Source organism: Henckelia pumila, chromosome 1, assembly GCF_033568475.1.
Source record: "Henckelia pumila isolate YLH828 chromosome 1, ASM3356847v2, whole genome shotgun sequence".
Lineage (NCBI taxonomy): Eukaryota > Viridiplantae > Streptophyta > Magnoliopsida > Lamiales > Gesneriaceae > Henckelia > Henckelia pumila.
Genome location: NC_133120.1, coordinates 161,769,464 through 161,792,405, shown reverse-complemented (window position 1 = coordinate 161,792,405; position 22,942 = coordinate 161,769,464). Strand labels below are relative to the sequence as shown.

Here is a 22,942-nt window from a genome sequence, read left to right as displayed (position 1 = left end):
GAGCAGAGCTACGATACACTAATATTGAAAAGTTAGCACTGTCAGTTGTCATCACAGGTAGAAAGTTACGACCATATCTGCAATCTCATCATGTAGTGGTGTTAAGTAATCATCCTCTTAAGAAAATACACTCCATCCCAGAGGCGTCAGGCAGAATGGTCAAGTGGGCAGTAGAATTAAGCGAGTATGGGTTGGAATTCCAACCATGCCCAGTAATCAAGGCCCAAGTTCTCGCAGATTTCATAGTATAAATAGAAACAATAGATGCATAAAGTTCCGCCCCTGCCTGGACAGTTTTTGTCGATGGATCTTCAACCACATCAGGGAGTGGAGATGGGATTTTATTAGAGAACCCACAAGGAGACAATTTTCGGTATTCCATAAAATTACAGTTTATAGCATCAAATAACGAAGCAGAGTATGAAGCTATAATAGCAGATATCAAGCTGGCTTTAGCTGCCGGATCCAGATGACTAATAGCACATAGTGACTCCCAGCTTCTTGTTAATCAACTGCGAGGAAATTATTCGTCCAAAGAGGAGAAGATGGCTAAATACGTACTTCGGATTAACAAACTTCTCTCACGACTAGAGAACTATGAAATAAAGAAAATACCTCGGGCCAAAAACGAGGAAGCAGACAAGCTAGAAAAAATGGCGAGTTCTATGGTAAACATTGACAGCAGAAGAGGCTACTCCTAACAATATTTGAAGTGCCTCGCTCCAAACAAAGCTGACTATGTGCTTCAAGATATTCACGAGGGAATTTGTGGAAATAATTTAGGGGAAGGGCCTTTGCCGAGAAAGCTCTGAGGCAAGGTTATTTCTAGCCAACAATGAAGCGTGACGCTTAGAGATTAGTGAGACACTGTCGGGCCTGGCAGGAGCATGCCAATATCAATCACCAACCAACCACCCTCTTGCAGCCTTTGGAAAGTCCCCTGACTTTTGCACAATGGGATATGAATGTTGTAGGACCAATCCCACCTGCTTTTGTGCAGAGAAAGATTCTCATCATAGCTGTAGACTACTTCACAAAGTGGGTAAAAACGAAACCCTTGACCAAGATAACAGAAAAAAGACGTAATAAACTTCATATGGAAGAACATAATCTGTAGGTTCAGGATACCACGAGCTTTTGTCTCCGATAATGGGACACAGTTCTCAGGATCCAAGTTGAAAGAATGGTCTCAGAAGTTTTCTATCGAGAAATTCTTCACTTCATTAGGAAACCCCCTGGCTAATGGACAAACAAAAGTAACAAATCGCATAATCTTACAACATCTCAAGACTCGGTTAGGCGAAGCCAAAGGGAAATGGGTGGACGAGCTTCCTAGTGTCCTATGGGCCTATCGGACGACTTCATGAACATCCATGGGAGTCTCCTTTCAACTTAGTTTATGGGGTAGAAGCAGTGGCTCCTGCTGAAATCGGAGAACCATCACTGAGAGTACAACAATATCTTTCGATAGAAAATGAACAAGCTATGAGGTTATCCTTGGATCTTATAGATGAGCTGAGGGAAGAAGCATCACTCCGTGCAGAAAAATGCAGAGCAATGATGACCAAAGCATATAATAACAAAGTGAAGCACATGCCATTTCAAGTAGGATATTTGGTATTAAGGAAGGTGAATGTTCTGCGCCCAATAGGAAAGCTCGACCCAAAGTGGGAAGGCCCGTATAAATATATCGAGATAGTCAGAAGAGAAGTGTATCGCCTACAGCAGCCGAACAAGAAATTACTTCCAAGAACATGGAATATCGCTAACCTGAATAAGTTCTACGTATAAACGTCTAGGAGAAAATAATGTTATCCATTGTCACTTTTGTTTCTATGAAGTCAGTTGCGGTACTTTGTTTTCTCATATAAAGTCATCAATAAATTTGAGTTGTCTATTTTCATTTATTTGCGTAATGGAGCAAAATTTCTCTACCACACGAAGAAAGTGGTAAAATGGCCAAAATCACCATGAGACCCAAGCCGTCATAATAAACCTCCCACGCATAAGAGGCATGTGCATCCAAACAAGGAAGGTTTGACGTTGTAAGAGGTCACCCAAACACAATACAAGTCCTGAGATACCTTGCCATTGACAAATTAGGCAAAGACGTCCCGTCGAGACAGAGAATTTAAAAGAAAACAAGAAGCTCAAAAACACCAAGCATCTGCGAGTAGCAAGCCAAGAAGCTTGAAAAGTGGTGAAACAAGCAATAACGCTGGAACATCGTAGTATAATAGATAAGTACTAACGTGAGTCAATAGTAAAAATAAACGTAGTCAGAATCCAACAAAATAAACAAAAGGAATATAACAATAAAGACTAAAAACCTAACAACATAGATATTGATAAGGCAAGAGTCATCCATCCTCGGTCGTCTCATCGGCAGGAAGAAAGGTCAAGGCTTCAATAATCTCGGTACCAGCTCACCTCAACAAAAGATCACTAGTAGGAAGATCCGACACAACAGCAGCAGTAGGAAACTCGGGGTGAGATCTTCATAATGACCTCTTTGGGAACTGAACCCATCAAGCAAAGCTGGTAACGACAATCCCAAACAATCTCGTCTTGAAGTCCAAAAGCATGACTGAAGATATCATCAGTGTATAGGAGAAGCACGATAAGCAACCACCGTGTTATCCCCAACCTTCTGAGCGAAAGATTTTCCTAAGTCAGATGCCAGGAAACGCTCACCGATCCTCACTTCAGAGTAGTGCTTCTCGTATAGAGCACTAAGCTCCTTGTGCAAGTTGTCACCGTCTCTTGTCTTTTGCTTAGCCCTCTTGCTCGACAGGGACAAGTCATCCTTTAGCTTATTAGTCTCCAACCGAAGGCGCTCATTATCTTTAGTCAGCTGCGCCAGCTCTCGGTGAAAATGGGCCTCAGCATCCCGATGTTTCTCCTCTCGGAGCTGGTAGATGCTTTCAAGAGATAAAATTAGATCACATAACAAGCACTCCAACTCACCAATGCAAAACAAAAATAGAGGAGTACCTGACAACCTATCGAAGCCAAGGTGTGCGACAGAGCTGTAGAAGGCTGAGGGAACAAGTGAGAAACGTCATAATCACCAATCATCTCTCTCATTTTTTTTCCAACCCAAATTTGGGTAATCTACATCCCAGAACGATTGCACATTCTCCTTAGAGTTAACCCCCTCCAACAATAGAGGATTCTTGCGTGCAACACGAGAAGATGGTGAGGGGTCTCTTCGACCTTTTTTTAGGGATCGGAAGGGTAACGCCGTAACGGCATCACTCGGCCTTTTCCCCTATTCATTCCCTCTGGATCCCGGACCTCGTCTTCGATCACCTGAGTCACCAAGAGCACGACGATCCGTCGACAGAGAAGGAGGATCCGGATGGTCCTGGGAGCTGGATCCTCAACCACGGTCAGATGGAGGACCTGTAGATCGAGGGACAAGGGAACAACGCGTATCCTTGCCCTTATTTTACTCAGTATACAGAGGCCTCCCAACGGTCTTTTCTCGATCCCGAAGGCTAGATAAGCCTACATGTGTCCCTACGAATAAACAAAACAGAGTTAAATATAAAAAAATAGATGAAAAACACGCAGAAATAAAATATCGGTATGATGCAAAGAAATTGTCACAAGAAAAAAAATTTCCACCAAAACGTAAGCTTGTAGGATCAAAGAGTTTGTCAAATAGTCCTAGGGTTTGAAATTGAACCTGCAGACGTCGATGAGTCTCTATCATTTTCACAATACTAAAACTAGAGCTCCAAGAAAGGGGAACCTCCCACCCATAGTCTTTTACAAAGAAAAACTGGGACCGCCAATCCCCTTGCGGAGAGCGAAGTCAAGCCACGAACTTGCAGCCAGTGCGAGGTTGAAAATAAACGAAAAAATTTGGTCGAAGAAACTGTGCGGAGAAAAGAGGATAAAATAGAGATGCGTTAACATGAAGGTAAAGCTCACTTACTCGGTTGCGGAACCCCGAGAAGTAAAAGAAAGCGTTCGGTGTCAGTTGACTGAAGCTTATACCTTGACTCTACGCCACCTCGACTAGCAAGGAGTCGGGAGGGATAGAAAAACCACTGTTAAAGTGTGTCAGGGTCGCATTAAAGTATCCTCCCACTCCGCGCTTAGATTTAGTGAGGATGAATCTTAATATACTTGCTCATATTATTCTGATACGCCCTATCTTCTGAGCGACCTGGGTTCTCTGGGTGACTTGAACCTCTTTGGTGACTTGGGTTCTTCGAGTGAATGCGGCTCTATAGATGTACGTAAGGCTTGTTCTGCTCCCAGACCCTTAGTACCGTTATCACTGAGTGCTCCACCCGATCCTATTTCTAGAGACGTGGATCAGGATATCATTTCGAGGGATATAGAGCAGAGCCTTCTATCTCTCCAAAATGTGAAGAATTTGACTGACAAATTGAGTTTTTCATCTAACTGCGGGTGGAAGATTTCTAGCTTAGGGGATTTCTTCCACAAACCCCCTTAGGGATACTTTACTGTGACCCTAACATACTTTAATTGTGGTTTTTCTATCCCTCCTCACCCCTTATTAGTTGAGGTGGCGCGTAGCTTAGGTATAAGCTTCGGTCAACTGACCTCGAATTTTTTCATTTATTTTTCGAGCTTTTGTCGCCAAGTAAGCGAGCTTCAAATTCCTGCGACCGCATCTTTATTTCATTCTATTTTTTGTGTGGTGTCTTCGGTTGGATTACTTTATCTACTTACAACCTCGTGCTGGTTGAAATTTTATGACTAGACTTCGCTCGCCGCGAGGGGATTGGCGGGATCAATTTTTCTTTGTTAAAGACTGTGGGTAGGAAGTACCTCTTTCTTGGAGCTCTAGTTGTAATATTGTGAAAATGACGAAGACTCATCGATGTGTGTAAGTTCAAGGTCAAACTCTAGGACTATTTGACAAACTTTCCGATCCTAGAAGCTTACTTTCTGGTGGTATTTTTTGCCTTGTGACAATTTCTCTGCACCTTACCGATTTATCCCTGCGTGTTTCTCGTTAATTTTTTATATTCAATGCCTTGTTTTATTTTAGGGACATGCGTAGGCATATCTAGCTTTCAAGATCGAGAAAATACCGTTGGGAGGCCTCCATCTACTGAGGAGAAGAAGGGCGAGGATAGGCGCTGTCCCCCTGTCCCTCGATCTACAGATCCTCTGTCTGACCGTGGTCGAGGATCTAGCTCCCAGGGCCGTCAAGATCCTCCTCTTCCGTCATCTTCATGCACTTGCTGACATAGGTGATCGAAGATGAGGTCCGGGAGCCAGAGAAAATGAAGACGGGAAAAGGCTGAGATACACCGTCACCCCTCCGATCCCTAAAAGAGGTCGAGGAGATTCCTCACCGTCTTCTCGAGTTTTACGCAAGAATCCTCTATTACTGGAGAGGGTTAACTCTAAGGAGAATGTGGATGTAGAGGATCCAGATCAGGGTGGAAAAAAAAAGAGAGATGATTGGTGATTATGACGTTGCTCACCTATTCGTTCAGCCTTCTACAGCTCCGACGCACTCCTTAGCTTCGAAAGGTTGCCAGGTACTCCTCTATTTTTATTTTTTTTTGCTTTGGTGAGCTGGAGTGCTTGTTCTGTGATCTAATTTTATCTCTTGTTCCTCTCGCGTGGTATCATTGGCATGCATCTACCAGCTCCGAGAGGAGAAGCATTGGGATGATGAGGATCTTTTCTGCCGAGAGCTGGCGCAGCTGACGGACGATAATGAGCACCTTCGGTTGGAGACTACTAAGCTAAAGCAGGACTTGTCCCTGTCGAGCAAAAGGGCTGAGGAAAAGATAAGAGATAGTGACATCTTGCGCAAGGAGCTTAGTGCTCTATACAAGAAGTACTACTCTGAAGTGAGGACCGGTGATCGTTTCCTGGCATCTAACTTAGGAAAATCTTTCGTTCAAAAAGTTGGGGATAAAGAGGTGGCTGTTTGTCGTGCTTCTCCTACATGCACCGATGATATCTTCAGTCTTGCTTTTGAACTTCATGATGAGATTTTTCGGGATTGTCGTTGCCAGCTCTGCTTGATGGGTTCAGTTCCCGAGGAGTTCATTATGAAGATCTCACCCCAGGTTCCTAAGTTTCCGGTTGGTGTTGTGCCGAATCCTCCTACTGGTGATCTTCTGATGGGGTATGCTGGTATCGAGATTATGAAGCCTTAGACCTTGCTTCCTACCAATGAGGCGACTGAGGATGGATGACTTTGCCTCCTCAATATCTATGATGTTCTTAGGTTTTTAGTCGTTCTATTTATATTCCTTTTGTTCATGGTGCTGGATTCTGACTATGGTTATTTGTACTATTTACTCGCGTTAGTAATTTATCTATTATATTACGACGTTCCTGCGTTATTACTTGTTTTATCATTCTTCAAGCTTCTTGGCTTCCTACTCGTAGATGCTTGGTCTTTTTGAGCTTCTTGTTTTCTCTTTAAATTCTTTGTCTCAACGAGAATTCCTTGCCTAACTTATCAGTGTCAAGGTGTCTCGGGACTTGTATTGTGTTTGGGTGACCTCTTACAGCATCAAACTTTCCTTGTTGGGCTGGCCATGCCTCTTATGCGTGGGAGGTGTATTATGATAGCTTGGGTCTCATGGTGTTTTTGCCCATTTTATCACTTTCTTAGTGTGGTAGTGTAATTTTGTTCCATTACGCAGACAAATGTAAATAGACAACATAACTTTATTAATAAATTCGTATGAGAAAACAAAGTACTGCAAGTGACTACATTGAAACAAAAGTAATAGTGGATAACATTATTTTCTCATAGATGTTCATACGTAGAACTTTTTCAGGTTAGCGACATTTCATGTTCTTGGTAGTACTTTTTTGTTCGACTGCTGAAGATGATATGCTCCTCCTCTAACTATCTCGATTACTTTGTACGATCCTTCTCACTTCGGGTCGAGCTTTCCTACTGGGCGCAGGACATCTACCTTCTTTAATACAAAATCTCCTACTTGAAATGACATGTGCTTCACCTTGTTATTAAATTCTTTGGTCATCCTTTGTGGGGCCTCGGGTTGCTAATCTCAAATCTTAAGGAGCAATTAATGAATAAGCATCATTAATCTAATAAGGAAAGAATAAGGATCAAGAAATTTTTATTTTTTTTTCAAAAGGGGGTGGGCTCGGGCGGTTAAAAACTACCGCCCGGGCGCCCCTGATCTTTTCCAAAACAGAAGGCTCGCGCTCGGGCTGCTAAAAACTGCAGCTCGGGCGCTTCCTGGGCAGAATTTCACCCTGTTTTTCAGCATCCATTCTTGATCCTTTCCATCCATTCCAAGCTATCAAATTCAAGTCTAAAACATGTTATAAAATCTAAGAACATGCATACATTCATATATTAAGTTCCTAACATCAAATCATGCATTTATTACATCAAATAAATAGCTCAAAAGGCATGAAACTACAAGCTACACCAAGTCTCAAAAGTGAGCTTCTAAAACATAAGTTTCATGTCAAGTTTTTCAACTTAAAACCCGATTCCACACTTGCTAAATCTCGCTCCCGAGCTATCAACGTCCTCTCAGACTAGCTCCTGCCCCATCTGTTGCAATGCACACATACAAAACAAAGCAACAGCTGGATAAACTCCGGTGAGAAATCATCTCAGTATAAGCAACATATCAAAAGCATTAAATAAATCATATCGACTCTATTTAACTCGACTCAACAAATAGAGTAAATAACGCTTCTTTCGATCGATCGAGAATTGATTCATTCAACTTCATTGCCATCAAGATTCGTATCCGATCTTGACATGAATATTCATCTAACATAGCCATTCTGGGCTAGAAAATAAGGTTAACCGCAACCTTGGCATAGAATCAATTCAATATAGTCTCGTATCATAATCATATCGACTCAAATCAAAGATCCACTACCTGGGATGGATCGACAACAACAAAATCAAATCAAAACAATAAATACGTATGTGATTTTGGTGGGATAACTCAAGAATAGTCGTTCTTGAGTTTCAAAGTCCCTGACTCGCGATGTCGTCATTATACCTTCGTATTTCTTCTGTTTTGAACGCTTCAAATCTGAAACAAAGCATCAAACATTTATATCAATCTTCATTCTATTCAATCATTTCAATATCGATTCAAAATCATCAATATGTCATCAATCATATCGCTTCAAACCTCAACGTCTTCTTCTTCGATACAACTCGGAGTCGTGAGTCGTTAGCCTTTGAAACTCATCTGAAACTGAGAAATAAAAATGCTATATCATTGATAACATTTCAAAGAAGGTCTTATCTCAGTCATTGGCTATCAAAACGGCTTCAAAACATCAATCGACGGCGTAGCGATTAAATATCGGTAACCGACGAAATATCGAATTCGACGTTAACTTCTTTAATTTCATAAACGTGTGATATATCATCACTATAACCTCATACACCAGCATGTTAAACACAATCAGCTGCTATAACTCTTTATATACATGCTGGAAATCATGACAAGTTCATTCAACATCAAATCGTCGATTCGGTTTCAATATCGGAATGAATGAACATGCATGAACACAAAACTAACATCAAGTTCTGATCTCTGCTCATAACTGATTTTGAAATCTATCAAACATATCATAATACTTACATAAAATTGAAGTTCTCGTCGCAAGGATTCCAGAACATCTTTCGGAATTGAAATCGGACGAGCGGATCAAAAGTTACGAGGATTTGAAAACAAGAACTCAAAAGAAAATGAAGAGGGTTCGGCCTCTGTTCGATTTTCTCCCTTTCCTTTTCTGAATTTCCTATGCTACAAACACGTTTCATGCTGATAATCTAATGTAAAATCAGATATGTATTGCATATTTGCAATTTAGTCCCTCAAGTCTTCTTTAATTACAATTCAGTCCTCGGCCTTCGTTTTATTCAATTTCAATCCAAAATAATTTAAGAATATTAGAATTTAAATCTAAACTATAAATATTTCCAAATTAAATATACTCGGATTAAAATTAAATAAATTTGGATTAAATCAATAATCCCGGCCTATTGCTCTTTAGTCCTCGAATCTTCGATATTCTCAAATCAGTTCCTGATCGGGTTGTATCTTCAAAATTAATCTTCTTTAATTCCCGAAATATGGAATTTAATCTCAAATTCCATAAATATTAAAATCGAATATTTATTCTTTTAATTTAAGAATTCTCAAAATTTAATTCTCAAAATCCAGAAAATTCCAAATTAAATATTTTCGGCTCGGAAATTAAATCTATAATTTATTTCACTTCTTAAATCAATATTAGCCCATAATATGGAATTAAATTCTCAAATCCCATAAGTAATAATTTAATATTTTCGGGCCTTACATCCTTGCTCTGCATCTTTCTGCACAGAGTGACGCTTTTTCCCTCAGCTCATCTATAAGCTCCAAGGATAACCTCATAGTCTGTTATTTTTTGTTGAAGATACTGTTGTACTCTCAGCGATGGTTCTCCAATTTCTGCCGGGGCTACACCTTATACTCCATAAACCAAGTTGAAAGAAAAATCTCCCGTGGATGTACGCGACGTCGTCCGATAGGCCCATAGGACACTAGGAATTTCTTCCACCCATTTCCCTTTGGCTTCGCCTAATCGAGTCTTGAGATGTTGCAAGATCGTGTGATTTGTTACTTCCGTTGTCCATTAGCCGGGGGATTTCCTACTGAAGTAGATAATTGTTTGATAGAAAACTCCTGCACCATTTTTTCAACTTGGACCCTGAGAACTGTGTCCCATTATCGGAGACAAAAGCTCACATTATCCCGATCCTACACATTATGTTCTTCCTTATAAAGTTTATTACATATTTTTTTGCTATCTTGGCCAAGGGTTCCGCTTCTACCCACTTTGTAAAGTAGTCCACAGCGACGATAATAAACTTAATCTGTCCAGGAGCGAGTGAGAATGGTTCTACAATATCCATACCCCATTGTGCGAAAGTCAAAGGACTTTCCAAAGGCTGCAACAGAGTAGCTGGTTGGTGGTTGATATTGGCATGATCTTGGCAGGACCGACAATGTTTCACTAATTTTTCAGCATCACGCTTCATTGTTGGCCATAAATAACCTTGCCTTAAAGCTTTCCCAGCCAAAGCCCTTCCCCCTAAATGATTTCCACAAATGCCTTCGTGAATCTCTCGAAGTACATAGTTAGTTTTGTTTGGAGTGAGGCACTTCAAATATGTTTGGGAGTAGCCTTTCTTGTAAAGCTCTTTGTCTATGACTATGAATCGAGCAGCCTTCACTTTAAGTTTTCGAGCCAAGGTGGAGTCTTGCGGCAAGTGTCCCTGCACTAGGTAACTGATGATTTCATCTCTCAATGTTGGTCCATTTTCTTCGGTACACAGAATGTCAAGAACTGCCTCCTCTAATTCGTCATTATCTAGCGTTAGATAGGTGACTCTTCGACTGTCAATGTTTGCCATAGAACTCGCCATTTTCGCTAGCTTGTCTGCTTCCTCGTTTTTGACTCGAGGTATTTTATTTATTTCATAGTTCTCTAGTCGTGAGAGCAGTCGTTAATCCGAAATATGTATTTAGCCATATTCTCTTATTTGGCCGAATAATTCCTCAAAGTTGATTAACCACAAACTAGGAGTCACTGTGTGCTACTAGTATTCTGGCTACGACAACTATAACTAACTTGATACCTGCTATCATAAATTCATATTCTGCTTCGTTATTTGATGCTGTAAACTGGAATTTTATGGAATACCGGAATTTGTCTTCTTGTGGGTTCTCTAATAAAATCCCAGCTCCACTTCCTTATGTGGTTGAAGATCCATCGACAAAAACTGTCCAGGTAGGGGCGGAACTTTCTACATCGATTGTTTCCATTTCTATTATGAAATCTGCGAGAACTTGGGCCTTGATTGCTGGGCGTGGTTGGAATTCCAACTCATACTCGCTTAATTCTACTGCCCACTTGACCATTCTGCCTGACGCCTCTGGGCTGGAGTGTATTTTCTTCAGAGGATGATTACTTAACACCACTACTTGATGAGATTGGAGATATGGGCGTAACTTTATACCTGCGATGACAACTGCCGGTGCTAACATTTCAATATTAGTGTATCATAGTTCTGCTCCCTGCAATGCTTTGCTCACATAATATACTGGCTTATGCTCGTGCCCATCCTCTAATGCCAGCACGGCACTGACTGCTTCTAAAACAGCTAGATAAAGAAACAGGGTATCACCTTCCTATGGTTTTACAAGCAAGGGAGGTGTGACTAAATATTTCTTCAAATCATCGAAAGCTTGTTGACAAGCAAGTTTCCACTTGAAATTCATTCCTTGTCTTAGCACTTTAAAAAATGGTAAGCCTTTTTCTGCTGATCGGGAGATAAATCGATTAAGTGCGGCAATCCGTTATGTTAATTCTTGCACCCCCTTCATCGTTCTTGGAGGAGACGTGTTCAAAGCTGCTTTTATCTTCTCTGGGTTAGCTTATATCCCTCTTACCGAGACTATGTAACCTTGGAATTTTCCTCCTCTGGCCTTGAATGTGCACTTTTCCGGGTTTAACTTAATCTTATAGTTCCTCAAAATGTTAAAACACTCTTGAAGGTCTCCTATGTGGGTTGAAGCTTGTATGCTCTTTACAAGCATGTCATCTATATATACCTCCATGTTGCGTTCGATTGTCTTTTCAAACATCTTGTTTACTAGTATCTAGTTATTTGCTCATACATTTTTTAGCTCAAATGACATTACTTCAAAACAATAAATCTCTCGGTCAGTTATGAAGCTTATCTTTTCTTGATCTTCAAGTGCCAATCTTATTTGATTATAGTATTGGTAGGCATCCAAGAAACTGAGCATTTCACAGCCAACTGTGGAGTCGACCAACACATCAATTCTCGGTAGAGGGAATGGGTCTTTATGACATGCTTTATTTAAATCAGTGAAGTCTATGCACAAGCTCCACTTCCCGCTGGTTTTGGAACCAGTACTACGTTTGATAGCCATTCTGGGTACACAACTGATCGAATATACTTAGTTATCAATAATTTTTCTACTTCTTCAGCGATATGTTTGCTCTTCTCCTGACAAAATGTTCTTTTATTCTGTTTTACTAGTTTAATTTTTGGATATGCCTTGAGGTGGTGAATTGCAAAGTCTGGTGGTATACTGGGTAATGCTTTATCTTTCCAAGAAAAAATTTCTGTGTATTCCTTAAGAAAAGTTTTTAGGGCATCTTCTAATGGGGTTGGAAAATCCGACCTGATTTTGACCGTTGTTTGAGGAATTCCGGGTAACACTACTATATTCTTGAGCATTTCAGTGGTTTTGATTCTTTCATTCTCTCCGTACTCGTCTCGAAGATATGGAGTTTGCTGTGATCCGGACGACATTCTTTTTTTTGCTTTCTTGACTGCGAAGATTTTTCTGAAGCATCTTGTCCTTTCCGATCACTTGATTTTGTTTACAAAGTAATGGAATGGTACTCCCTTGACAACCTGGAGTCACCCGTAGCCTCGCCAACTCCTTCGGGCGTGAGGAACTTGATTTTTATATGGTATGTGGAACCCACTGCTCTAAACAGATTCAAGCTAGGACGCCCTAAAATAATGTTGTCTGCCGATGGAGACTTCACCATGAGAAATTTCACCATTTTGGTTATCCTTTGGGTTAGAACCCAATGACAGTGGGAGAGTGACTTCTCCTAATGCTTCAACGACTTCTCCTCCAAACCCAGCAGTGTGTTCAGTGGAGTTAATGAGGCATTGTCAATCCCTAACTTCACGAAAGCGTTATGTAATATGATATCTGCGGAACTTCCCGAATCCACCAATATCTTTTTCACCTAGAAATTAGAAATTGTTGCATAAATGACCAGGGCGTCATTATGTTCCCAACGAGGGGCCTCCAGGTCAAGGTTTTTGAACACTAATTCCTCTTCTGTTGTACTTACCTCGAATATGGTGTGCGTCTGGGTCTATATTTGGAAGGAAAATCCTGTGTTTCCGCACGGATCAAGGTTTTCCTTGCCCTATTGGAGTCACCACTTGCCGGACCTCCGTAAATCATGGCGATTACGCCTCCGGTGAGTAGGTTCTCTTCTGGTCCCTTTCCTCGATCAATTCGTTCTTTCTGATGATCCAAAACTGGTGCTCTGGACACTTGTCGTTATTTTGATGATCCCGAGATTTGTCTAAAAAATTGCCCAAGTTCCCTTGCTTGATTAGTCTCTCTATTTCTGCCCGTAGGGTAAAAAAGTCTTCTGTGGCATGACCTTTGTCTTTGTGAAACCTGCAGTATTTTTCAGATTGATGTTTCTTTCATAGGCGAGGGGGTTGTAGCAACCCTTGCAGCTCGCCTACTACTAGTATGTCTGTTAGACGGGCGTTGAGCGAGATGCTCTGGGACGAGGGCTAGGCGCCACTCGCTTCTTCTCTCTCTTCCCTCCGCCTGGTTTTTCATCCTCTCGTTTTCTCTTCATGAGATAACGCGGTTCTATAATCTCTTCTATTCTGATGTACTATTCCACCCTCTCTAATAATTCCTCCGAAGTATTTGGAGGTTTTCCTGCTATTGATTCTTTGAAATTTCTGTGACGGAGATTTTGCTGCATGATCCCTGCCTGTAAGTCATGATTAACGTGCGAAACTTTGTGAACCGCCTGAGTGAATCGTTGTACGAATTCCCTTAGGCTTTATCCTTATTTTTGGACTATCGAGAACAAGTATGCCGCAGTTTTTGGAAATTTTCGATTAATGGAAAATTGGTGGAGGAAGCGCGTGGTAAGTACCTCAAGGCTTCCTATTGTCCCCGAGGATAGCTTGTTGAACCATGTGAGGGCTTGTCCTTACAGGGTAGTTCGGAAGATTTTTAAATACGCTGCGTCGCTGTCACTGATGTCATAGAGGTCAGCTTTTGCGTAGAACATGTCCAGGTGATCTTGTGGATCCCCTGTCCTATTGAATTCAGGCAAGTTTTATATATTCACCTCTATAGGCAGTGCCTTTGCCAAGATAGCCGTGGTGAACGACTGCGACGGGAGGGCAAAATGGCTACAAGGCCCTCATCTCCCTCGGTGCAGCGCAAGTCCTGACGGCGGAGTGGTGCGTGACTATTCGCCGTCTGCTACCCTGCTGCTGAGCTGCCAGGTACAGTGTCACAGCTTTTGCTGCAGCCTCAGATCTAGACCCTAACCCAGACTCAAAAACTGAACCCGTGATCCGACCCGTCAACACAAACCCTTGTCCAAATCAACCAACCCAACTCAAAACCCACAACCCATGAAAGCCCGCAGCCCCAATAACAACAGCCCAAACCCAAGACCCAATAAATTTCACCTCGACAGTCGCGACACTCGTAGTCGTACCACCTGGCCAGAGAAGCACCTATCCCGCACAACACAAATCATCTGTACCAAATCCTTCAAATCACCGATGGATGCACTAATCCTGGCGTCTTCCGGCACTGAAACTCTCACTGCGGCAACAAAACATAAAACCCACTAACCCAAGCTGCGGTATCCATCATTTGAACCTTTGCAACTCATGTCACCATTAATTCAAGAAAAAAAAAAAAGAAAAACGCATAAAAAAAATAAAAATAATACGGCTCGCAGATGAGAAATCAGCTCGATGGCGAAGATCTTAGGAACGACGGTCTGTAGCTAAAAGAAGAAAGCTAGTTGTTGCCCTCGCCGCATCACCGAGAACCGATCATTGTCGTCGCGGAAGCAGCCTTACCCGAGGGCTTTTTAGAGGAAGGAGGCAAAGATGCCCCATCTTGCCGCCCTCTAAACTGTATGCTAATAAAGAACGAGAACAAATCTAGCAAAAACTAGGAAGAGAGGGGCGCGCAGAGGATGAGGGGAAGGGGAAAAGATGCAACAAGTGTATATGTAAATAAAGCAAGAGAAAGAAAAAGTAAGCATGGGCCATGAAAAAAGTAAACAAACGAAAAGGAAGAAGTTTTTTACCTGACATGGCGGCTAGCTTTCCGAGAAATAGAGTATTGTGGTGGCTCCCTTATATAGGGTATAAAGTGTAACCTAGGTTTCCAAAAATAAGGGGTCAAAATATAAAAAATTGGGCCACATCTTTTGGAGTGCAGTTTTTTAGTATTCTCGATCATCTTCAAAAAAATTAAAATTGGTCGAGAGTGGGGGGCTTATGATATTTACTAGTTTAAAAATAATTATGTTTTAGTATGATGAACATATTAAATTTGGGACAAATTCATTTGGAGCCTATATGTTGGAGCCCAAGAGAGAGACCCATATTTTAGGAGGCCGATGACCCATTAAAAGATGTTCTAGAAATAGAAGACTCACTTCCATTCTTGAAGGTACACTTACTTTCTATCAATTTATGCTCTAAAAGTTCTTTAGTTTTTGTGAGTACATATTTTGGGTAGATCGCTGACTTGAGCTCAGAGGGTTTTCGTCGGGCATCTCTCGGCGCCTCTAACCTCATTTTGTGACGCAGGTGACCACCCTAGTTTTGCTGAATTGGATACGTGAGGAGTGTTTGGCTTCCTAATATTTCAGTTTACTCTAACTGACTGGAGCACGCGGAAATCCCTTTTCAGAGTAGCAAGGTTTCGTGTAGCATCAATTTGTTTCAAAATTTTGATGGGGAATAAATAGGGATATTAGTAAACAAAGTGAGGAAAAAATGTTTTCATAACTGTACGAGTGATCAAATTGGTCTAGTTTAAAAAATTGTTCAACCAATATTATTCAATACTGTCACTTGTTTCACGTCATTTCCTTCATCGGCTGTAGGTGTATCAATGAGCGTGGAGAAAGGAGATGGAGATGATTCGCCATCAATATTCTTAAACTTCTTGGTCGCATTTTCCGCATCGCCTTCGTATTTTGCAAACGACCATATCCTTCATTTCGGTTGATCCTTAAGGACTAACCAAGCTTTCTCGTCGGACCATGTGGTTCCACAATCTTTCTCAAACATTGTTTGAACTTGAGCATACTAATTAAATATTTTTTTTTGTATTTCAAGTAGAATAAAATATTGTGATAAGATTTTAAGAATACCTTCATCTCAAATGACGATCCACTTAGATTGAGAGTTTCTAGTTCGCTCATTTTGTTTTGGAAAAAGAAAACTTTTTTTGCAAGATCTTGGAAATGATGGCTCTTGTTGTACCTTGAACGAACTTTTCATCTCATTAGCAACTCTTGGTTATATTCTTTTTCAACCAATCCCAAACACTAGCGTTTCTTTGGTCATTTCCAAGTGTCGGATTGGTAGAAGCGTTGCACCATGCCTTTGCAAGACGTTCATCTTCGTCTTTCAACCACTTTTTCCTCGTGATGGAGTCATCCCCACTTGCAACAACAACTTGTTTCCTTTTCCTTTTTGATTTTGAAGATGTGGTTTCAAAAGTAGGAGAAGAGACTCGTTTGGATTTTTGAAGAATTGAGTTTGATTGAACATGTGGCTCAACATTTGCTCATCGGTGTATTAAGATCGGAAAAGAACAATTTATTGAGAATTGAATTGCGAAAAGTTTGGTGAAGGACAATTGAGATCATCATTGTTTCATGGATTCATTTTCGGATTTGGATGAAATGAAATCAAAGATAAATAAATTTATTTTTTGTAGAATGAAAGTAAAAGAAGTTGTTAATTTTTGAAGGAATAAAGAAGAGTATTTATAGAAGATTGAAGAATATAGCCGTTACTAGCCGTTTTTTTAAATTTTTATATATTTATCTATTGTTTAAAAAGAATTAAGGATAGGATGATCTTGGCCATTTATTTACAACGATCAAATCACCTCCTTCACTCCTTGATTTTTTTTTTTAAAAAATATTTTATTATTAATTTTTAAATTTTTAATTTTTAAATTTTTTTAAATAATTTAAAAGTTTCAGATTAATCTGACTATTGGATCTAATTTTATTTAAAAAACAAAATAAAAAATAATATAAAAATAATAATAATAGGGTTGTAGGCTGGGCAACCACGTGGGCTCCGCTTGCAACATCACACGAGGAGTCTTCCTCTTGTGGGGTGGGGCTTCCTCACCCGTTGTACACGCCCTCACATATATAATCAAAATGTAATTTTAAATTACCTCCAAAAAAAATATAATCACAATATAATTTTAAATTACACAAAAAAAATTTAATTTAAGTATAAGAAATAATCAAATTCTAAAAAAGAAAATGGTGAACTGGTTGGATCAATTTTTAATTGGTTGGATTGATTTTTAACTATTCATTGGCTATGAAACCTGTTGTTGAACCACTAAAATTGTTTATGAGCTTGGTCTGTACTGATCTGTTCCAAGGCCGGCTCCAAGGGGAGGTGGCCTAGGCGGTTGCCTAGGGCCTCCCCTTGGCAGGGGCCTCAAATTTTTTTAAAAAAAAATTTTAAATACTTTTTTATATTTAAAATATTATGTAAGTCTATTTATTTTGTTAAAAATTCGAAATCGTGGTCAATTTTTTATATTTTTTTTCATCATTTCTTTAGTAAAAAAAATTATCTTTCTATTTAAACAAAAATCTATTTTTTTCGTTAAATTAATCATCTCAGATGAGTTAGGGTATTCAAATTAGGCTAATCATCTTTTGTTTATTTATTGAATTAGATGAGATTTATTTTTGTCTATTTTTGTACCGCAGTTGATTTTTTTTATTAATTTAATTTTTTATTTCGATAAATTAAATTCTTGTAATTTTCTTATTCGACAGTGAGAATGATTTTTACTTAATTATATTATAACTATTCCTTGTTTATGTTACTATTTAAATTATAATTTTTTTTTTCAGATTTGTTGTGACAAAAATATATTATTTATACTTTCTTAATTTGGAGATTCTTATTCAACTTGTAGTATTCATTAATTCATATCTGACTCATTAAATTTGAGTATTCATTGAGTTTTTTTTTTTGTTTTAGTTTTATTTTTTTATATTTTGATTCAATTTTTGTTTATGTCATTATATTTAGTTACAAAAAGTTGAAAATTTGATTTTTAGATAATGAAATGATTGTATTGATATTTAATTAAAAAATATTATATAGCTCTCTCCCCTGAATATTTGTCTAAGCCTCTAATATTCTGGAGACGACTCTGATCTGTTCTCATTCAAACCAGTCCGTCCGATCCAGTTTTAAAAACAACGAGCCCGAGAAATCATTTTGAACCATGCATCATTTTTATTTTCCAGTCCGTGTAGGACACAACGCAAACCAGCTTTCTTTCTTTTTGTTTTTTTTTTTGGACACAATAAACGAAAGTAAAATGGTCTATTCTTGAAGTTTGGAAACGTCACGCAAGCTTTATTACATAACTTACAAAGATGGACTATACATAGATGAAAATGGATGAAGCACACACTACACTGTTGAAAACAACGAACAACAAGCCTAATAGACAAAGTAGTATCCAAGTCAACGGCAAACAAAGTGACTCTAATCCACTAATTTACATGACTCTTACTTATGTCTTGAGTTCCCCACCATTATCGGTGCCTAACAGATAACAGAACTTTCGAGTTTCCAACCATCTCTTATTCTGTGGTTGCAAGAAGACTTGGCCCCTCCACCTGGAACACCCAAACACATAGGTCATCATCAGCTAGCTAGAGACTGGAAAAAAATATGTGGCTACAAAGGCCATGCTTTTTTAAGTTGGATATCTGTCAATTTTTCAGCTAATGGATTTGATACACGTTAGAAATACTCTGGTAGATCCTCAATATGGTCCCAAATTAGTCACTATTCTTCTCATAATACAAATTTGACAAATTTATCAATCTTGTTCTATCTACATGCAAGATTATCCAGATAGGGTCATCCAGAGTAATGGCATACAAATGTCAAGTGTGCATTTCGAACAAATGTTCGTAGAATCTAAACACTTTTCTTAGTATGCGGATTTGGTGGCCTCTCTTCACGATATGCCCCAAGCTTGTCCTGGTTTTTCGGTTCACAATTTTTATGAACAATGAATCGCTAAAGAAGAGTTCTAGACAATCTTGCTTGACTTTCTAAAGTGCAGAGAGTAGGATTTATATTAACGTGAAAAGGAAATTTGGCCATAAACAAAGGCGTGTAAGTTGAATCGTGCTGCAGCTTGCGCCTTTATTTAAATAGATCAGTGGCCCCAGATAATATGTGATGTTGGATCTTATCAAACAGAATCTCCCAAGAATATACCATGAAGCCGGCTACCAGGTCCAAATACCAATATATGTGTAGAGAGGTATTTGTATGTATGCATAAAGTTATTTAGCAAGCAGACAAGCATAATCGATAGAGAAGAAAAATTGATTTTTACCATGAATTTGGCTCCCCATATTTCTTCTTCTTGAGCAGGAACGGCTGTGATCTTGTTTTTGGGATTCTCGTAGCTTCTAAGTTCCCCAACTGCCGTGGAAAAGAAGCATCCTGAACAATCAAGAACAGATTCATCGTTAAATAGGATAATTACTTGTTTTCTGTTGTTTGTAATTTCATGGTATGATTCTCTGCTACTAGCCGTAGTACATCATTTGCAAATATTGAATGGTCGATGCATGATCTATACTGCAATGGATGGTGAACATCGAATCGATGCACAAACCAACAAACAACAAATCAAAGCAAAATTTGCAATAGAAAGCACGACATCACTTTTGCAGTTTGCCCACTCACCTTGTGGGAAAGAAGCTAGTGACTTTCCACAAGCGCCCTTGAGCAACTCCGCATCATTGGCAAATGCTACATACCCATCAGCGGTGATTCCCCAATAAAGAGGGACCTTGGCCAATTGGTCCTGTCAATTGTCAACACACCACCAACTTAAATTTGTAGGTGAATGCAACTTAAATTAAGCAAGCTTCAACAAGGCAATTGGTAAGTGTTATTACAGTAGCAACAAACAGAGTAGAAGTGGACTTGTCGAAAACGATGAAGGCGAAATTCCCTTGGAGGTGTCCAACAACATGGTTTGGAGGATAAGGTGCTCGATCACGAAGTGCCTTATACGCCTCTATCATTAACAGAACCTCATTTGCAGATTTTGCTAGCCCATACTGTTGCTTCAGACTACCCAAGTTGTCGAGTACTCCTTCAAACAAGCAGAATATTTCATCCTTGACAGCAAATGATCTGCCATATGATCAGCCAAACCAAGTTCAAGATTCATAATTTTAAAGACCGAGACATGCAGCACCAAACAAAGCAACATTTAACAAAATCTACAGCCTTGCTATAGCCGATCTAGTATGGGATGATCAGATGATTCAACTGGAAAAAAAAATTCGATTTATGCAGACTTTTTACAAAAACTAAGTTTCCACCTTCAAGTGTTGTAATCATCAAAGCTGCCAGCTTACCCCGTAAAAATATTATCATGGAACCTAAAAATGTTAATGCTAGATAAATGTAGACAGGAAAATTAAATTTTTTTTATCCCAGTAATTTACCAAATCTCGTGGTCTGAATTTCCTGCCTTGTGATATAAATTATGACCGCATTCGGTGGAATGTTTTCATTCTCCTATTTGCGTTAGAAGTACTAGGCAGGCTATCGTATAATTTTCAAAACCTCGCTCTTATAGGGGAAAAGCAATTAAAGTAAACGATCTTTTACATAAAATAAAATAAAAATAAATTTCAATGGGCTTGGGTGTAATCAAGAAGCCTCGAGATTTTATTACATCTAAAAGAAGAATCCAAGAAATCGATAACAATCTTTGGCCGGAATCCCATACACGTGGAATCATTCAATAAAATCGGGGGCACAAAATTCCAAAGTTGGGACCACGATATCCTCAGTTAATTTTCCCTATTGCATCTATCCTGCCTCTAATATAATAATCACCAAGTACTCTTCATTTTTGTTGAAAATGAAATTTCAAGTCAGCTAAACAAATTTCCCATAATTTATATCGCAATCAATACATGGTCATCATTTCAGAGACCTTCAACTCCTCGCACCAGATAAAGGAATCTGTAAATCAAATTTCAACTAAACATCCAATCAATAACATCACACCACCCAACCTGAATAATCTTATTGAAAACATAAGTTTTTATTTAAATTTTTTATTAAACTCTCAGTTTCACTTCGGGCCTAATTACTGGAAAATAAGATCAATATTATTAGATCGGCAACTGCAAGAGTGTAATCAGTCAAAACCTTCTTTCTCCGATCACGAATCACGATACAGCTGAATACCGGCACAAGTACCGATTAGATTAACTGCCACGTAGATGCTGCAAAAGCACACGGTTTTTGCATCTGAATTCAGTCTAATTACTCCGATTACCTTTTCCAATATCAGGAGTATAATTTAGATCGCCAAAATTCATCATCACGATACCAAAATTCGGCGTCCAAAAGAAATTCCCAATTACAGTTAGCTAACAAACTTGTGCAAATTCTAAGTGCGCGACTGTCACGTACCTAGGCTGAATAGCGGACTGGTTATGGTGAGTGTAGGCCAGCTGCACATCGTCCCCGATCTGCACGGAAACCGCCGAAGAATTGGCCTCCAGGAAGCGCGCCACCAGCTTATCCGCCGTGACTTTCGGCGACGGCGTCCTGCTCCCCGCCGCCACAAGCTCGTCCGGAGGAGACACGATCGAACTGCTGAAAACACCTAGCATCTTAATTCTCTACAGGATTTTAGTACATGCAAACAATGCATGTATTTCTCTCTCTCTTTCCCTCTTTTCTTTTTACTTTGGTAAATAAATGTGAATAATGGAGGTGTTAATTGTTATGGATGATTGTTGTTTTGGATTTATAGAAAGAAAGTGAGGGCTAATTCGTCATTTTACATGGGATTATTCTTTTCATTATTATCGATTGGCCCCTATAATTAGTTTGTTTCCACAATCTCCTCCCACATATATGAAAATAAAATTAAATTTTTTTTTTAAAGTTTGTGTGAGAGTTGTTTTGTTAACATTAGGTCTCAAATCAAATATCTCATCTTAAATTTTGAATATTAATATCAAATAAGCTATAAATTATTAATCTAGGTTCTGGATAGTTTCAAACCCAAAATATAGAAATAAATGATAAATAATGAATTTTTAGAAATGATAAGATAGTGGTAGATGGATGGGAAAATATTTTTTTTTTCTATTAACTTCTTTATTTTTTGTTTTGATTTATTAATTTTTCAAAGTTTGGTTTGATAGACTACTTTTTAGTTTTCGGGTATTTTGTTCCAATTTGCATTCGTGACACCGAAAATGATGGTGTAGCATTGGAAAATACTCACGTGTCAAGTTGTCGCGTCAGTAAATATTAGATCAAAAAAGTCGAAAATTAAAAGGTAATATTTCAAAACCAAACTTCGAAATATTAATAGACCAGAACTAAAAAAAAAAAAAAAAAAAGACAAGTTAATATATCAAAAAGATCATTTTTCCGTAAATGGAATTGCATCTTTATTTTCTAAACGCAAAGAGCTAGATAAATTATATGGTACCTTCTTGTGTGAAGAATGATTATTCATCAACTAATAATACATTTTTGTTTTTATGCAGTATTTTGCTCAAGTTCTACAAATTATTATAGTTATAATCATAATTTTATCCATATATATTGATTTATCATATGTATATCCAATGGAGGAGCTAGGATCCGAAATCCACCCGGGCTAGAAATTTTAACGAGAAACAAAGAATAATGCATAAGAATTAAAATGATGAGTAATACCTATTCATTGTAGCCTTAAAAAGTTTTTCATTAATAAGATCTTCAATAATTTTTTTGGAATCGTATGTAAGATTTAAAAATATTTGTTTGATATCATATCCAAATTTGTTTTCAATATGACATCATATCATCAACATGAGATCAGTGCATAATCTAATATAAATAGAAATTTGAATGGAACACAATTAAAATTTTTATGAAATCAAAAATTGCAATTCTAAAAAAAATCATTTCATTGCAATGCAGTTACTTTTAAAATAAGCAATATCACAAAGTAAATTTTTTTTTAAA

At 38.7% G+C, this 22,942-nt stretch overlaps 3 protein-coding genes across 3 annotated transcripts; 1 reads left to right on the top strand and 2 right to left on the bottom strand.

The window, feature by feature from the left end:
* Window positions 1–545: 545 nt before the first annotated feature.
* LOC140874340 (uncharacterized) lies at window positions 546–1,791 on the top strand. The gene is made up of 4 exons (XM_073277626.1): window positions 546–668; window positions 884–1,038; window positions 1,118–1,256; window positions 1,300–1,791. The coding sequence occupies exons 1-4, from the start codon at window positions 546–548 to the stop codon at window positions 1,789–1,791; spliced, it is 909 nt and encodes a 302-aa protein (XP_073133727.1).
* Window positions 1,792–9,754: 7,963 nt separating this feature from the next.
* On the bottom strand, window positions 9,755–10,438 carry LOC140874339 (uncharacterized). Its single transcript, XM_073277625.1, has one exon. It carries the CDS (start codon window positions 10,436–10,438, stop codon window positions 9,755–9,757), a length of 684 nt encoding a protein of 227 aa, XP_073133726.1.
* Window positions 10,439–18,228: 7,790 nt separating this feature from the next.
* Window positions 18,229–21,701, bottom strand: LOC140885333 (stem-specific protein TSJT1). The gene is made up of 5 exons (XM_073292303.1): window positions 21,386–21,701; window positions 19,846–20,086; window positions 19,631–19,751; window positions 19,275–19,384; window positions 18,229–18,540 (listed from the first exon to the last, which is right to left on the bottom strand). Exons 1-5 carry the CDS (start codon window positions 21,586–21,588, stop codon window positions 18,505–18,507), a joined length of 711 nt encoding a protein of 236 aa, XP_073148404.1. The 5' UTR covers window positions 21,589–21,701; the 3' UTR covers window positions 18,229–18,504.
* Between the last annotated feature and the right edge of the window lie 1,241 nt (window positions 21,702–22,942).